This window comes from Salmo salar, chromosome ssa13 (genome assembly GCF_905237065.1).
Source record: "Salmo salar chromosome ssa13, Ssal_v3.1, whole genome shotgun sequence".
Classification (NCBI taxonomy): domain Eukaryota; kingdom Metazoa; phylum Chordata; class Actinopteri; order Salmoniformes; family Salmonidae; genus Salmo; species Salmo salar.
Genome location: NC_059454.1, coordinates 98,639,074 through 98,654,841, shown reverse-complemented (window position 1 = coordinate 98,654,841; position 15,768 = coordinate 98,639,074). Strand labels below are relative to the sequence as shown.

Sequence of the window (15,768 nt, the reverse complement as noted above, 5' to 3'; positions counted from 1 at the left end):
GCAATACACCTCGCTACATTGTGATTGTTACAGTTAATATCGTAATGTGTCAAGTAATATAATATTACAACTATAGCTAGCTACTAAATTAAAATACCAATGCTGCTGCATAAACTTGCTGGTCTGCAAGCAATAATTTAGCGTTTGCGTCAAGCAAATTGTACTTGCCGTCTTGCTAGCCTCTCAAACAAAGGGGTTTGCATTCAGTCTTCGCCAGAAACTGCTAGCTAGGGTTGGCTCGCGCTGTATGACAGTGCAACACCAAAATGCCATGCCAGCTTGGCAGCTCGCTAGTTAGTGAGCTAGCTAGCTAACCCATATAACTAGCTAGCTAACGTAGTTAGACCGGCAAAAATAAAACACACAATTATGTTGCTACTGGCTAGCCAGCTAACTAGATTCAATAAGTAACATCGAACAGCTCATTGTAATTAAATGTACTTACAGATTGAAGCCCCGTTATACTAAAGTCATTTCCATTAGTTCGCTAGCCAGCTAGCGGTGGGGCGGCTAGCTGGCGCTGATGAAGTTTCAATTTTACTGGCACAATGTTGCATACGTGTAGTTAGTAAAAACGGCAAGCACCCTTGCGGGGACAGAACCCCATACACGGCTGCGTTGACCCAACTGCCACCGTCTTTAACTAACTAGCTAGCTGTTGGCTCGGGGCCAGGCCCCCCATTACATCTGCAGTAGTGTACAGTCAGACTGCTCGGTGCTTACTCGGCAGTCTGCGGTAACTCAAGGTCCCCCTCTGTCTGGGAGAGACAGCTTCTCCAATCAGAGCGAAGGCCGGTGGAGCCAACCTCTAAACATTGAGGGGATTCGATGAATCTTGCCCGGGCGCCATTGTAAGCGTGTTTTGCACCGGCTGAAAGTTGACTCTATTGAGTTCGAAACCAGGTTGCTTGCAGGGCGCGAACTTGGTGCCACACTCTGTCTGATGGAGAAATCGGCTCATAAACAAACGTGACGTAATTAAGCACGTGTAGTAATGAGCAGGATTCGGTGTTTTCACATGCAAAAGTGCCTTCCCAATGAAAACTATTTAAAAAATCCAAACATAAATTCAATGGAAAATAGCTATTGTATGTTTCTGGACGATGTACCATGTTGACAACATCACAGAGCGGCGCAGAATACTGTTCCATTTGATAATGTCGCTCCTCCCTCACCGCTTTTGCTCGGTCACGTCACGGGCCATAGACCAATACCCCACGGCTCAGCATAATCGAATTCGGAAATTAGGTGCACTCGATTTAATTCAGTGTACGACACGGTAAAAAATGGTGGTGGCGGTGTAGATAGGCCTACCACCGAAACCCTACTAGTAGGAGGCTGTACTAAAACCATATATATGTAAATGTAGGCTATGTCCCAATCCTTCTTCCCAAACGGTATTCACTTCCCTTCACTGATTTGAAAGGCAATTACTAATATATAGTGGGAACTCCCACAAGTCCATGTCATGCCTCCACCAATCCAATGATTTTAGATTTGTGGTAAATAGTGAATGAGGGCACAATTCGGGGAAAATGCACTGTTATTGGGAAGCACCAGTAGATTCCATTGTTTGTTTCTTGTAGTGAATAACGGAAGTATACATACCAAAATCGTGACCGTGCACATGTATTTTTTTTATTTTATTTAACTAGGCAAGTCAGTTAAGAACAAATTCTTATTTACAATGGTGGCCTATCTCGGCCAAACCTTAACGACGCTGGGCCAACTGTGCGCCGCCCTATGGTATGCAGGACCCACGAGTACAAATCAAATACACCTGTGTAATTCACCCAGACTGGACCCTGGATGTGGATTCCCTTGAACGTCCACTATCAACGGAAGCTCTACCACTTCTTCCCTGGAGGATAATGCACTTCAACTATTCCCTATATTTTGACTTAATTGGTTCCTGATTACACTTAATTACAGATTACAGTATTCAGTTTATCGCCACAATTAGTGGTTCGGAGTTATTCACAAAAACGTTTATGACAATCTACCATTGCATGTTCATAATCAGAGACAGACATTACTAGTGATGAGTTCATACTGGCTTAAAACATTGACTGGCAAGTAATGCCTCCCATGCAGTGTTTATTTCACATCTTTAAGGCAGAACAGAAACTGTTGGAAAACCCCTCATTAATTCAAAAGCACAGGGTCTATAAAAGTGAATTCCGTTACATCCCTATTCAACATGGACCGAAAGAAGAGTGGCACTGCACAAGGGCTGACTGTGAGGGTGGAATATTTATGTAGTGAGGTCACCTAGTAACATGCAGCCTCGTCTCTTCGATCTCACTGCCTCTCTATGCTGCTTGGAAATTAAACATCTGCACATTCCTCCCCCATCCCCCGACACACACACAGCAACAAAAAAAGACTACACTCAAATTCTGAAGTTTTCGTTGCACTTTTAAGATCATGTGTCCTCTTAATTTCTGTTGAGCCTAACTAAGATGATATCCATGCTATCTTCTCCAAAATAACAGCACAATATTTTTTGAAGAACTCCGTAACATATTTCTTATGTGAACATAAGGTTCTGCATAGGTTGCATAGGTGGTCTGCAAGAAGCAGTGTTTAGTGTGCAGAAGGACTGTTCTACACTAGTCCAGTTTCAAGTACCCTCTGACCATTCTTATACATTTCTTTTACCTTTCTATACTCAGTTTTCTATAATGTAGCAAGACATAACACTAACGTATAAAATTGTATTCACATGAGCTACATAACAGCTACGTTAGTTTGAACAGTGGCTGCAGAACATAATAAATCCTTGAAATTGGACTCATGACCTGTGCACGGTTTCTGTGAGTTTGTCACTTGTACATGTATTAAATGAGAGGTTTCTGTGCAGAGCCATTTGAAAAAATATTTCCTGTATCTTCAGGTAGCATAAAATAAAGAAACAAGTGTTGACATCGCTGTGGTGTCCCTCAAGCTGGGTCTTGTTCATGCACCAAGAAAGAAAAACTGTAAATGCTCAGGGAATACACCCCTTCCAGTATATCTGATCTACATTAAAATAAACATATATACAATGCTCATTTTAAGACAATGGTTTCCAATTTAAATGTAAACAATGCTTCAAATAAAAACACAAATCTGAATGTGAAAGTCCCTGAGTAAACTGCTAAACTCTCCGATGTAGAAGAGTGAGTTAACACTGATTTCAAGTATTCTGCTTGTACGCAGATTGAGAAACATGACCATGAATGTCTAGCTTTGTGAGGTTTGAAAAAATATAACCAAATAAATATATTTTAGAATATATAGATTACCCAAAAGGCTAGAAGATATGATTGGGGTGAAAGAGCCCAAAATGTAATCATCCAATATGGGACATTGGCAAAGCTTCTAGGTGCCAGTTTGGACAAAAGATTTCTGATTTGAAGATACATTTTCACTTGTTTGTTTTCCCTGTTGCCATCTTGTGGCCAAATTTATTCACTGCAAGCATGAAACAGCATAACCACAAGCAGAGACGTAATTTTACTGCTACATACACAAACATACGTGCAAAGAACCCTGATTTTTCTCAAGCGCAATCTTTCATGGATTTCTTAACATTTTGTTTTCCAGTTTGATTCAAACCGAGAGTGCCTTCCTGTTCTCCTTTCACTTACTCCTCCTCTCATCCCTCACTTTCCTCAACCTCAGTGAAGATGTCACTGAAGAAGTACTGGGACACGTTGAGGGGTTCCTCGCCTGCTGAACAGCTGTCTACACAGGTAGACATACTGTGCTGGGTGGCTGGCACCTGAGAAGGCTAGTGGAGAGAGAGATGGGGAGGGAGATAGAGAAAGAGAGAGCGGGAGAGAGAGTAGGACAGAAGCACAATAATAATTCTGTGTCTGATCGTTCAAGATTATTCCCACAATGGTAGATCAATGTTTTTTGTGTTCAGTGCAATTTTGCAGAGATAAAATATCACCACATGTTGTCCATCTCTTTACCTTGGTAGCTGTAGTACATTGGGAAGTACTGGTATCTGGGTCTGAGTGGAAGGCCTGGACATCAGAGGGCTGTTCCCAGGTCACCCTGGGGGAACTGTCTGGCCTAGTGACCGTTCTGGTGGAACTAATGGTGGTGTTTCTGGTGGAGGGGGCTGGCGCCGCCCGTTTCCCCCCTGGCCGGGTGGTGTTGACCTGGGGCCTCTGAGGGGCTGCTCTGGGCCCTCGAGGAGGGGCAGAGGGGGCAGCTGCAGGGGTGCTGGTCTTATTGGACATGAAAGAAAGAAATCCTCTGGGTCTTCTACCAGGCCTATAGAGGGAAGGAATATTAAAGGAGTTAAATCAATAATTATTCCTAATCAATCAATCTAATCAATGGAAGACATTAACCGAATGTGTCCTGTCAATCAACAACTATAATTCAACATGAGGTCCTTTCAACTACTTGAGATTTCATATTTTATTGAGGAGTTAGATAGTACAAACTGAGACAGATGGAGAGATTGACAGGTATTAGAATCTTCACCTGCTCAAGGGGCCACTCGTAGCCAGCGGTGTCATTTGACGGGCAACCTGAGACTCCGCCCCTGACCTACTGTCCTCCATCTCGTGTCCTCCAGTGGGCGTGTCCTCCTCTGTCTCTGGGAGGTCTAAACGGCCCACAATCTCCTGCTGTGCCTCCTCAGCCGCCACCTCTCCTGATGCTGTTTCTTTGACGGCTGGACCTGGCTGGGCTGGGGGGCTGGGGGCTGTGGGGTGGTTTGTCTCTGGGGTGGTGGTGGTATGGTCTTGGGTGGAGGCTGTGGGGTGGTCGGACTCTGGGGTGGTGGTATGGTCTGGAGTGGAGGCTGTGGGGTGGTCCGTCTCTGGGGTGGTGGTGGTATGGTCTGGGGTGGAGGCTGTGGGGTGGTCCGTCTCTGGGATGGTGGTATGGTCTGAGGTGGAGGCTGTGGGGTGGTCCGTCTCTGGGATGGTGGTGGTGGTATGGTCTGGGGTGGAGGCTGTGGGGTGGTCCGTCTCTGGGGTGGTGGTGGTATGGTCTGGGGTGGAGGCTGTGGGGTGGTCCGTCTCTGGGATGGTGGTATGGTCTGAGGTGGAGGCTGTGGGGTGGTCCGTCTCTGGGATGGTGGTGGTGGTATGGTCTGGGGTGGAGGCTGTGGGGTGGTCCGTCTCTGGGGTGGTGGTGGTATGGTCTGGGGTGGAGGCTGTGGGGTGGTCCGTCTCTGGGATGGTGGTATGGTCTGAGGTGGAGGCTGTGGGGTGGTCCGTCTCTGGGATGGTGGTGGTGGTATGGTCTGGGGTGGAGGCTGTGGGGTGGTCCGTCTCTGGGGTGGTGGTGGTATGGTCTGGGGTGGAGGCTGTGGGGTGGTCCGTCTCTGGGATGGTGGTATGGTCTGAGGTGGAGGCTGTGGGGTGGTCCGTCTCTGGGATGGTGGTGGTGGTATGGTCTGGGGTGGAGGCTGTGGGGTGGTCCGTCTCTGGGATGGTGGTATGGTCTGAGGTGGAGGCTGTCTTATGGTCCGTCTCTGGGATGGTGGTGGTGGTATGGTCTGAGGTGGAGGCTGTGGGGTGGTCCATCTCTGGGATGGTGGTATGGTCTGAGGTGGAGGCTGACACAGCCTCCTTGGCTAGGACCGAACGACTGGGCTGTTTCCTTACTGCTGTGTTAGGTCTCATCTGCAGTTTGTCTAGGTCACAGACAGAACTATATGAAAAACATATTACACAATACAATAGATGGATGGAAGGATGGATAGATGGATGGATAGATAGGATGGATAGGTAGGATGGATGGATGGATGATGGATGGATGGATGGATAGATACAAGGATGGATGGATAGATGGTTGGATAGAAGGATGGATGATAGAAGAATGGATGGATGGATGGATAGAAGGATGGATGATGGATAGAAAGATAGAAGGCTGGATGGATAGAAGAATGGATGGATTGATAAAAGGATGGATGGATTGATAGAAGGATAGAAGAATGGATGGATTGATAGAAGGATGGATGAATGAATGGATGGACAGAAGGATGGATAGAAGAATGGATGGATGGATAAAAGGATGGATGAATGGATGGCATTGAATGAACAAACAAACGATGGAAACCATGTGTCTGTTAAACATTGTATTAGATGTACAACTACTGTGTATTCTGTGCCCACCTCTCCTGGCTCTCTCTGGCACTTTCCTCTTAAAAGGAGGATCTATGTCCTCCCTAGTCTCTGCATCAGCCATGGAGTCTTCTGAGGGATTGGCTGAGGCACACACATCTACTGGGCCTGCTGTGGAGCCATACTCCACTTCCTTGATACTGGTGTACATGGGTTGAGGGACGACCTCATCCACTGACATGGGCTCAGGGGCTTTACAGAGCATACCAGCATACCCTTCCTCCTTACCACCTCCAGGATCAACAATATCACTGCTGAAGGAGAGGAGAGGCATATGTCAGGTGACAAGAGACCGAGAGCACAAAAGAGAGAGATGGCGAGAACGTACATTCATATGGTAGATAAATTCAGTGGTGGAAAAAGTACTCAATTGTCATACTTGAGTAAAAGTAAAGACACCTTAATAGGAAATACCTCAAGTAAAAGTGAAAATCACCCAGTAAAATACTACTTGAGTAAAAGTCTAAACGTATTTGGTTTTTAATATACTTAAGTATCAAAAGTAAATTTAATTGCAAAAATGTACTTAAGTATCAAAAGTAAAAGTATGAATCATTTCAAATTCCTTATATTAAGCAAACCAGATGGCACAATTGTTCATGTTTTTAACATTTACGGATGGCCAGGGGCACACTCCAACACTCAGACATCATTCAAAAACAAAGCATTTGTGTTTTGTGAGTCCACCAGATCAGAGGTAGTAGGGATGACCAGGGATGTTCTCTTGATAAGTGCGTGAATTGGACCTTTTCTGTCCTGCTAAGCATTCAAAATGTAACAGTACTTTTGGGTGTCAGGGAAAATGTATGGATTAAAAAGTACATCCTTTTCTTTACGAATGTAGTGAAGTAAAAGTAAAAGTTGTCATAAATTTAAATAGTAAAGTACAGATACCCCCAAAAAACTTCTCAAGTAGTACTTTAAAATATTTTAAGTACTTTACACCACTGGATAAATTGCATCTGGGGGGGAAACTAAGTGGACCGGGTTTGTGATGACTGACAGACAGGCACTAACCTCTGCTGCAGTTGAGAGCACGCGTCTGCGACCAGTAGAAAAGAGAGGGGCTCGGAGAGGGTCTGGGACGTACAGCCATACTCCTCCTCCGTGGGGATGAAAGGGATTTCAGTCAGGGAGAGGATGAAGATGGGCTCATCAGGGTCTGGCTGGGCCGGGTCCAACAGAACAGTTGATCCAGAACTTTCTGAATGCTGTGTGATGAGAGCATCACTTCGTTGAGAGAAGAAGATTTCCTCCGTGAGGAGAGATGTATCCTCCTGTCAATCCAAACATCAGACACACATCTTTGGAGCACATTTCCACACGCAACCAGACATCTGTGGTAGGAATACAATTCATGAATTACCTGGGTAGCATCAATGATGTCAGTAAGGGGGGTGACTTGGTGAATCAGCTGTATTTCCTCCTATGAATACAAACAGCAAAAGGCACACAGATCAGACACACATTCTAAAAGCACATTACGGTAATGCAACCGGAAGACAATCAGACATTTTTGTTGGAACACATTATCCACCCTGCACAGCCAGAAGAGGACTGGCCACCCCTCATAGCCTGGTTCCTCTCTAGGTTTCTTCCTAGGTTTTTGGCCTTTCTAGGGAGTTTTTCCTAGGGAGTTTTTCCTAGCCACCGTGCTTCTTTCACATGCTTTGCTTGCTGTTTGGGGTTTTAGGCTGGGTTTCTGTACAGCACTTTGAGAATATCAGCTGATGTACGAAGGGCTATATAAAAATAAATTTGATTTGATTTGAATTGTAAAATAGCGCTTACGGCTAAACTAATAGCAGATTTTTATAATAACTTTACCTGGGTAACATCAATGATGTCAGTAAGGGGGATGACTTGGAGAATCTGTTGTATTTCCATGGGAACTTCATCAGCCTCTGGTGTTTGAACTTCAGTGCAATGTCTCTGGACCTCAGAGCTGGGCCTGGTAGCCTCAACATGTGGTATCTGGACTTCAGAGCTGGGCCTGGTAGCCTCAACATGTGGTATCTGGACTTCAGAGCTGGGCCTGGTAGCCTCAACATGTGGTATCTGGACTTCAGAGCTGGGCCTGGTAGCCTCAACATGTGGTATCTGGACTTCAGAGCTGGGCCTGGTTGCCTCAACATGTGGTATCTGGACTTCAGAGCTGGGCCTGGTAGCCACATCTGGTGTCTGGGCTACAGGGCAGTTTCTGCTTTCTGGTACCTGGGATGAAGTGCGTGTGGCAGCTCTAGCGGTGCGACCCAGGTTGGGTTTGGGTTTAGGTAAACGGGCTCTGCGGGTTGGAGGACCAGTCTGTTTGGGCTGGTCTGAGTCTGATGTTCCTGACTGAGACCCTACAGCACTGAGGGAGGAGGACGTATATTCCTTTGGGCCATCGCAACCTTTCTCCTCTTCTGATGACCTCAGAGGTGACTCTGGGACTGTTGCTCTGGTTCTGCATGTACCTGGGCCTGGCTGCTCAAGATTTGGGATGGGCTGTGGTTCTGAGAGAGTGTTTGTGATGGTATCCAGTGTGGGCTGGGGTGGTTCTGACTGTGTGGTGGTATCTAGTGTAGGCTGGTGTGGTTCTGACTGTGTGGTGGTATTTAGTGTGGGCTGGTCTGGTTCTGTGTGCGTAGTAATATTTTGTGTACACTGTGGCTTTGAATGGGCTACTCTGGACCTCTGAATGGGCTGTGGTTCTCTGTGTGTGATGATATTTGCAGTGCGCTGTGGCTTGGAGTGTGTGGTACTTCTCTGTTTGGGCTGTGGTTCTGACTCTGTGGTAATACTTTCAGTAGGCAGTGGTGGTTCTGTGGTGATATTCTTGGTTGGCTGTGGTTTTGAGGATGCAGTGATATTCATCATAGGCTGTGGTGGTGGTTCTGATTGTGTGATGGTATACTGTGGTGGTTTTGGCTGTGTGGTAATATTTTCTGTAGGATGTGTTGGTTTGGGTTGTGTGGTCCTGGCAGCCAGGCCCAGGTTGGGTTTGACCTTAGGGAAGCGGCTCCTCCTGGTCTGTGAGGTCGTCTGCTGCTTGGACACTTCTGAACATAATTCCACATGAGAGGCGTGTCCAATAACAGTTCCCTCCCCATGTCTGAGAGGCTCCTCCTCTGCGGGTGTGGTTCCCTGAGTTGGCGCGTCACTGCTCTGAGGCACTTGGGCAGAAGCTGTGCTCGTGGTGACACGGACAGAGGCTGTTGTCATGGTGATTGGGACAGAGGATGTTGTTGTGGTGATTGGGACAGAGGCGGTTGTTGTAGTGACTGTAATACAGGTGGTTGTCCTGGTGACTGGGACAGAGGCTGTCGTTGTGGTGACAGGGACAGAGGCTGTTGTCGTAGTGACTGGGACAGAGGCTATTTTTGTTGTCGTGGTGACTGGGACAGATGTGGTTGTTGTCATAGCGACTGCAACATAGGCTGATATCTTGGAGACTGGGATAGAGGCTGTTGACGTGGCAACAGGGACAGAATCCTCAGCAGTCAGTGATTCCTCAGTGACCCAAAGGTCAGGGGTCAGTGATTCAGAAGGAGTGGTGCTAGTTTGTGATTGGTCAGCGGGCTGTGATGACATCTGGTACTGTTGTTCCTCATTGGAACATTCTTCAGTGATGAAATCATCTGCTCCTGCAGTGCAGGCCACAGCAGCCTGAGACAGGTGGGTGAGGTTGCCGATGGCCAGTAAGGTTCTAGCTGCCTCGTTGTAGCTCTCCTCAGACACTAGAACACAGAGGAGAGAGAATGTTTAACGTTCTATAGTTAGTGCTGAGAGGTAGATGAGATAGATCTCCTCACCGAGGAGAAGAGAGAGACTGTTTAATTAACACTCTATAGTTAGTGGATAGAGGGAGAAAGGTTTTTGAATGTTTTACTTAAGAGGATGCAATAGATATCAGCTCTTGAAATGACCAACCAACCTTCCATGTTATCTGGAGACAGGAAGTCAATTACATCCTAGAATGAAGAAAACAAAAAAACACATTAGTCCTCATAAGAGATCCACAATCTGGAGCAAAATAGCTGAAGTGCTTGAACCAGGTGGGTGCTTGACCCAGTGACCTCAATATAACGCTGAGGCCTTGTGGAAAGTGCTATATTAAATCAAATGTGATATTATGACAAAACATAGTATAACAACATGGCTGAAGCAGGGATGGTTGTGATGTACAGCGCATTCGGGAAAGTATTCTGACCCCATTACTTTTTCCACATTTTGTTACATTACAGGCTTATTACATTTACATTTTAGTCATTTAGCAGACGCTCTTATCCAGGGCGACTTACAGTAGTGAATGCATCCATTTCATGCATTTTTTTGTTTTACTGGCCCCCCGTGGGAATCGAACCCACAACCTTGGTGTTGCAAACACCATGCTCTACCAACTGATGCTCTACCAAATTGATTAAAAAATATATATAAAACAATCTTCAATCTACACACAATACCCCATAATGACAAAGCGAAAATGGTTTAGAATTTTTTTCACATTTATTAAAAATAATAAACAGAAATGCCATATTTACATAAGTATTCAGACCCTTTGCTATGAAACACGAAATTGAACTCAGGTGCATCCTGTTAACATTTATCATCCATGTCAGAGCAAAAACCAAGCCATGAGGTTGAAGGAATTGTCCGTAGAGCTCAAAGACAGGATTGTGTCGAGGCATAAATATGGGGAAGGGTACCAAAACATTTCTACAGGATTGAAGGTCCCCACGAACAAAGTGGCTTCCATCATTCTTGAATGGAAGAAGTTTGGAACCACCAAGTCTTCCTAGAGCTGGCCGCCCGGCCAAACTGAGCAATCGGGGGAGAAGGGCATTGGTCAGGGAGATGACCAAGAATCTGATGGTCACTCCGACAGAGCTCAAGAGTTCCTCTGTTGAGATGGGAGAAGGACAACCATCTCTGCAGCACTCCACCAATCAGGCCATTATGGTAGATTGGCCAGACGGAAGCCACTCCTCAGTAAAAGGCACATTACAGCCTGCTTGGAGTTAGCCAAAAAGGACCTAAAGGACTCTCAGACCATTAGAAACAAGATTCTCTGGTCTGATGAGACCAAGACTGAACTCTTTGGCCTGAATGCCCAGCGTCACATCAGGAAGAAACCAGGCACGGCTCATCACCTGGCCAATACCATCCCTACAGTAAAGCATGGTGGTGCAGCATCATGCTGTGGGATGTTTTTCAGCGGAAGGGACTGGGAGATTAGTCAGGATCGAGGGAAACATGAACGGAGCAAAGTACAGAGAGATACTTCATGAAAACCTGCCCCAGAACAGTCCTGCTCTCAGGACCTCAGACTGGGGCGAAGGTTCACCTTCCAACAGGACAACGACCCTAAGCACACAGCCAAGACAACGCAGGAGTGGCTACAGGACAGGTCTCTGAATGGCCTTGAGTGGCCCAGCCAGAGTCCGGACTTGAACCCGATCAAACATCTCTGGAGACCTGGAAATAGCTGTGCAGCAACGCTCCCCATCCAACCTGACAGACCTTGAGAGGATCTGCAGAGAAGAATGGGAGAAAATCCACAAATACAGGTGTGCCAAGCTTGTAGCGTCATACCCAAGAAGACTCGAGGCTGTTTTCGTTGCCAAAGGTGCTTCAAGTAAAGGGTCTGAATACTTATGTAAATATGCTATTAAATTTGCAGAACCTGTTTTGATTTTCATTATGGGGTAGTGTGTGTAGATTGATGATGGAAAATAAATATTTAATACATTTTAGAATAAGGTTGTAACGTAACATAATGTGGAAAAAGTCAAGGGGTTCGAATACTTTCCAAGACACTGCATAAGGAGGGGTCTTCAACCTTTTCTTGCCATCATACATTATCAAAAGCATATTTTTTCACGTCTTGTCTTATCATTAGGTGAATGATAATGGCAAGGAGAAGTAATCAACATTTAAAAATGAATAGATTTGGTAGACAATGAAAAACTATTTTGACCTCCCCACATAATAATTGGAAGAGGAAGTATACTGTTAGTCCGAACTCCAACCTTTTAGCTAGAAAGTAACTCCAGACACATTTCTGCCAGAAGCAGCTGTTTAGCTGGTTAAACAGAGGTTAGCAATGTGCTGGCAAAAAAAAAGCATACCAGCAGCACTTGCCACACTGGAAGCCTATTGACTGGTAGCCTATTGACTGGTAGCCTACTGGAGTAACTGACATGTGCTTTCTAGTACAGTTCCAGCAATTATGGTGGATGCGTAACCAGGCCAGCGCTGTACATGTCGGCTCCGTAGTATGAAAATGGTATGTGTGTCACCACTCTCACCTCCTCCATGGTCTCCTCAACCTCTGTGACGACGGGTTGTGGCGAGCGAAGGCTCATAGGAACAAACGCTGGCGCCTGGTTCTCCTCCCGGGCACTTGTGGGATTGTGGTGGTCCCCCTGGGCCTGTGCCTCCTCTTTCTGTTCTCTTCCTCCCTCCTCATCATCATCATCATCTTCAGACTGGGATGCCCTCAGGGTTATCAGCTTGGGTTTCCGGGCCGCTGATTGGCCCTTCCTACCTGGCAGGGCGGGGCCAGGTTTGATTTTGGCCCTTCTGGTTGGTGGTTTGGCTTTCGGCTTGGTGTATGAGGAGGAAGTGGAGGGGGATCCGTTTGAGGCAGGAGTGGGGGCAGAGTCAGAGGGCGAGTCCCCCTCCTCCTTTGCAGGGTAATTCAGGAGCTGTGTCTTTTGGGGTTTTCTACCATACCTGAAATACACAAACAAACAATTAGATTGTCCACTACAATCCATGGCTGTGACCTTCTTCAGTGTGTGTGTGCACCTTAGCCAAATACATTTAAACTCAGTTTTTCACAATTCCTGACATTTAATCCTAGTAAAACTTCCCTGTCTTGGGTCAGTTAGGATCAACACTTTAATTTTAAGAATGTGAAATGTCAGAATAATAGTAGAGAGAATTATTTCTTTCAGCTTTTATTTCTTTCATCACATTCCCAGTGGGTCAGAAGTTTACATACACTCAATTAGTATTTGGTAGCATTGCCTTTAAATTGTTTAACTTGGGTCAAACGTTTTGGGTAGCCTTCCACAAGCTTCCCACAATAAGTTGGGTGAATTTTGGCCCATTCCTCCTGACAGAGCTGGTGTAACTGAGTCAGGTTTGTAGGGCTCCTTGCTCACATGTGCTTTTTCAGTTCTGCCCACAGATTTTCTATATGATTGAGGTCAGGGCTTTGTGATGGCCACTCCAATACCTTGACTTTGTTGTCCTTAAGCCATTTTGCCACAACTTTGGAAGTATGCCTGGGGTCATTGTCCATTTGGGAGACCCATTTGCGACAAAGCTTTAACTTCCTGACTGATGTCTTGAGATGTTGCTTCAATATATCAACATAATTTTCACACCTCATGATGCCATCTATTTTGTGAAGTGCACCAGTCTCTCCTGCAGCAATTCACCCACACAACATGATGCTAGCACCCCCGTGCTTCACAGTTGGGATGGTGTTCTTCGGCTTGCAAGCCTCCCCCTTTTTCCTCCAAACATAACGATGGTCATTATGGCCAAACTTTTCTATTTCTGTTTCATCAAACCAGAGGACATTTCTCCAAAAAGTACAATCTTTGTCCCCATGTGCAGTTGCAAACCGTAGTCTGGCTTTTTATGGCGGTTTTGGAGCAGTGGCTTCTTCCTTGCTGAGCGGCCTTTCAGGTTATGTCGATATAGGACTCGTTTTACTGTGGATATAAATACGTTTGTACCCGTTTCCTCCAGCATCTTCACAAGGTCCTTTGCTGTTGTTCTGGGATTGATTTGCACCTTTCGCACCAAAGTACGTTCATCTCTAGGAGACAGAACGCGTCTCCTTCCTGAGCGGTATGACTGCTGCGTGGTCCCATGGTGTTTATACTTGCGTACTATTGTTTGTACAGATGAACGTGGTACGTTCAGGCGTTTGAAAATTGCTTCCAAGGATGAACCAGACTTGTGGAGGTCTACAATTTTTTTTTATGAGGTCTTGGCTGATTTCTTTTGATTTTCGCATGATGTCAAGCAAAGAGGCACTGAGTTTGAAGGTAGGCCTTTAAATACATCCACAGGTACACCTCCAATTGACTCAAATTATGTTAATTAGCCTATCAGAAGCTTCTAAAGCCATGACATCATTTTCTGGAATTTTCCAAGCTGTTTAAAGGCAGTCAACTTAGGGTATGTAAACTTCTGACCCACTGGAATTGTGATACAGTGACTTATACGTGAAATAATCTGTCTGTAAACAATTGTTGGAAAAAATTACTTGTGTCATGCACAAAGTAGCTGTCCTAACCGACTTGCCAAAACTATAGTTTGTTAACAAGAAATTTGTGGAGTGGTTGAAAAACGAGTTTTAATGACTCCAACTTAAGTGTATGTAAACTTCCGACTTGAACTGTACCTACCTGGTGGGTTTGATGGGTTTATCGTTGGCTTCTTCCTCCTCTTCCTCAGAGACATCACCAGCTTTCTTCTTCTTCTTTTGACTGACTTTCAACGAAGCAGCTTTATCAACCTGAAAGTGTTAAAGTAGAGGTTGGACAGTACTATCTGAGTTGATATTAATTTAAAACATTTGTAACATTCTAAGGACAATAAACAATTGTGTGTGATCGGTGTGCATTATGCAGGTTGACGTTTATTGGGATGAGGCAGAACTGAGCAATTTCTGGTAGATGGGCCAGCTGCGATGTCAAAATTGGCTATATTGCAAAATTTCATTAAAACAAAAATGAGCTTTATGGTCTTAATTTAAGGTTAGGGTTAGGCATTAGGGTTAGCAGTGTGGTTAAGGTTAGGTTTAAAATCAGATTTTATGACTGTGGCTGTGCCAGCTAGTGACGACTCTGCAGAGCTGCCTCCACGATATAGACTGACCAGGTGAATCCAGGTGAAACCTATGATCCCTTATTGATGTCACTTGTTAAATCCACTTCAGTCAGTGTACAGTGGGGGGGAAAAGTATTTGATCCTCTGCTGATTTTGTACGTTTGCCCACTTACAAATAAATGATCAGTCTATAATTTTAATGGTAGGTTTATTTGAACAGTGAGAGACAGAATAACAACAAAAGAATCCAGAAAAACGCACGTCAAAAATGTTATAAAATGATTTGCAATTTAATGAGGGAAATAAGTACTTGACCCCTCTGCAAAACATGACTTAGTACTTGGTGGCAAAACCCTTGTTGGCAATCACAGAGGTCAGACATTTCCTGTAGTTGGCCACCAGGTTTGCACACATCTCAGGAGGGATTTTGTCCCACTCCTCTTTGCAGATCTTCTCCAATTCATTAAGGTTTCGAGGCTGACGTTTGGCAACTCGAACCTTCAGCTCCCTCCACAGATTTTCTATGGGATTAAGGTCTGGAGACTGGCTAGGCCACTCCAGGACCTTAATGTGCTTCTTCTTGAGCCACTCCTTTGTTGCCTTGGCCGTGTGTTTTGGGTCATTGTCATGCTGGAATACCCATCCAGGACCCATTTTCAATGCCATGGCTGAGGGAAGGAGGTTCTCACCCAAGATTTGACAGTACATGGCCCCGTCAAATGATGCGGTGAAATTGTCCTGTCCCCTTAGCAGAAAAACACCCCCGAAGCATAATGTTTCCACCTCCATGTTTGAC

General features: G+C 45.4%; 1 protein-coding gene across 7 annotated transcripts in view; it reads right to left on the bottom strand.

Moving 5' to 3' along the window:
- The window catches only part of LOC106568365 (mucin-5AC), a 35,006-nt gene that overhangs the window by 4,789 nt on the left and 14,449 nt on the right, over window positions 1-15,768 (bottom strand). For 3 of the 7 annotated variants that reach the window (XM_045692512.1, XM_045692511.1, XM_014138650.2), the window contains exons 14-23: window positions 14,549-14,658; window positions 12,428-12,854; window positions 10,054-10,090; window positions 7,965-9,856; window positions 7,504-7,563; window positions 7,155-7,414; window positions 6,129-6,391; window positions 4,486-5,647; window positions 3,963-4,269; window positions 446-3,775 (exon numbers count right to left, since the gene is read on the bottom strand). In XM_045692512.1, coding sequence (XP_045548468.1) covers window positions 3,641-3,775; window positions 3,963-4,269; window positions 4,486-5,647; window positions 6,129-6,391; window positions 7,155-7,414; window positions 7,504-7,563; window positions 7,965-9,856; window positions 10,054-10,090; window positions 12,428-12,854; window positions 14,549-14,658 — 4,653 coding nt within the window. In that variant the 3' untranslated portion in view covers window positions 446-3,640. The remainder of the gene's footprint in view (window positions 1-445; window positions 3,776-3,962; window positions 4,270-4,485; window positions 5,648-6,128; window positions 6,392-7,154; window positions 7,415-7,503; window positions 7,564-7,964; window positions 9,857-10,053; window positions 10,091-12,427; window positions 12,855-14,548; window positions 14,659-15,768) is intronic. The other 4 variants (XM_014138654.2, XM_045692514.1, XM_014138653.2 and 1 more) reach the window with 4 other exon arrangements.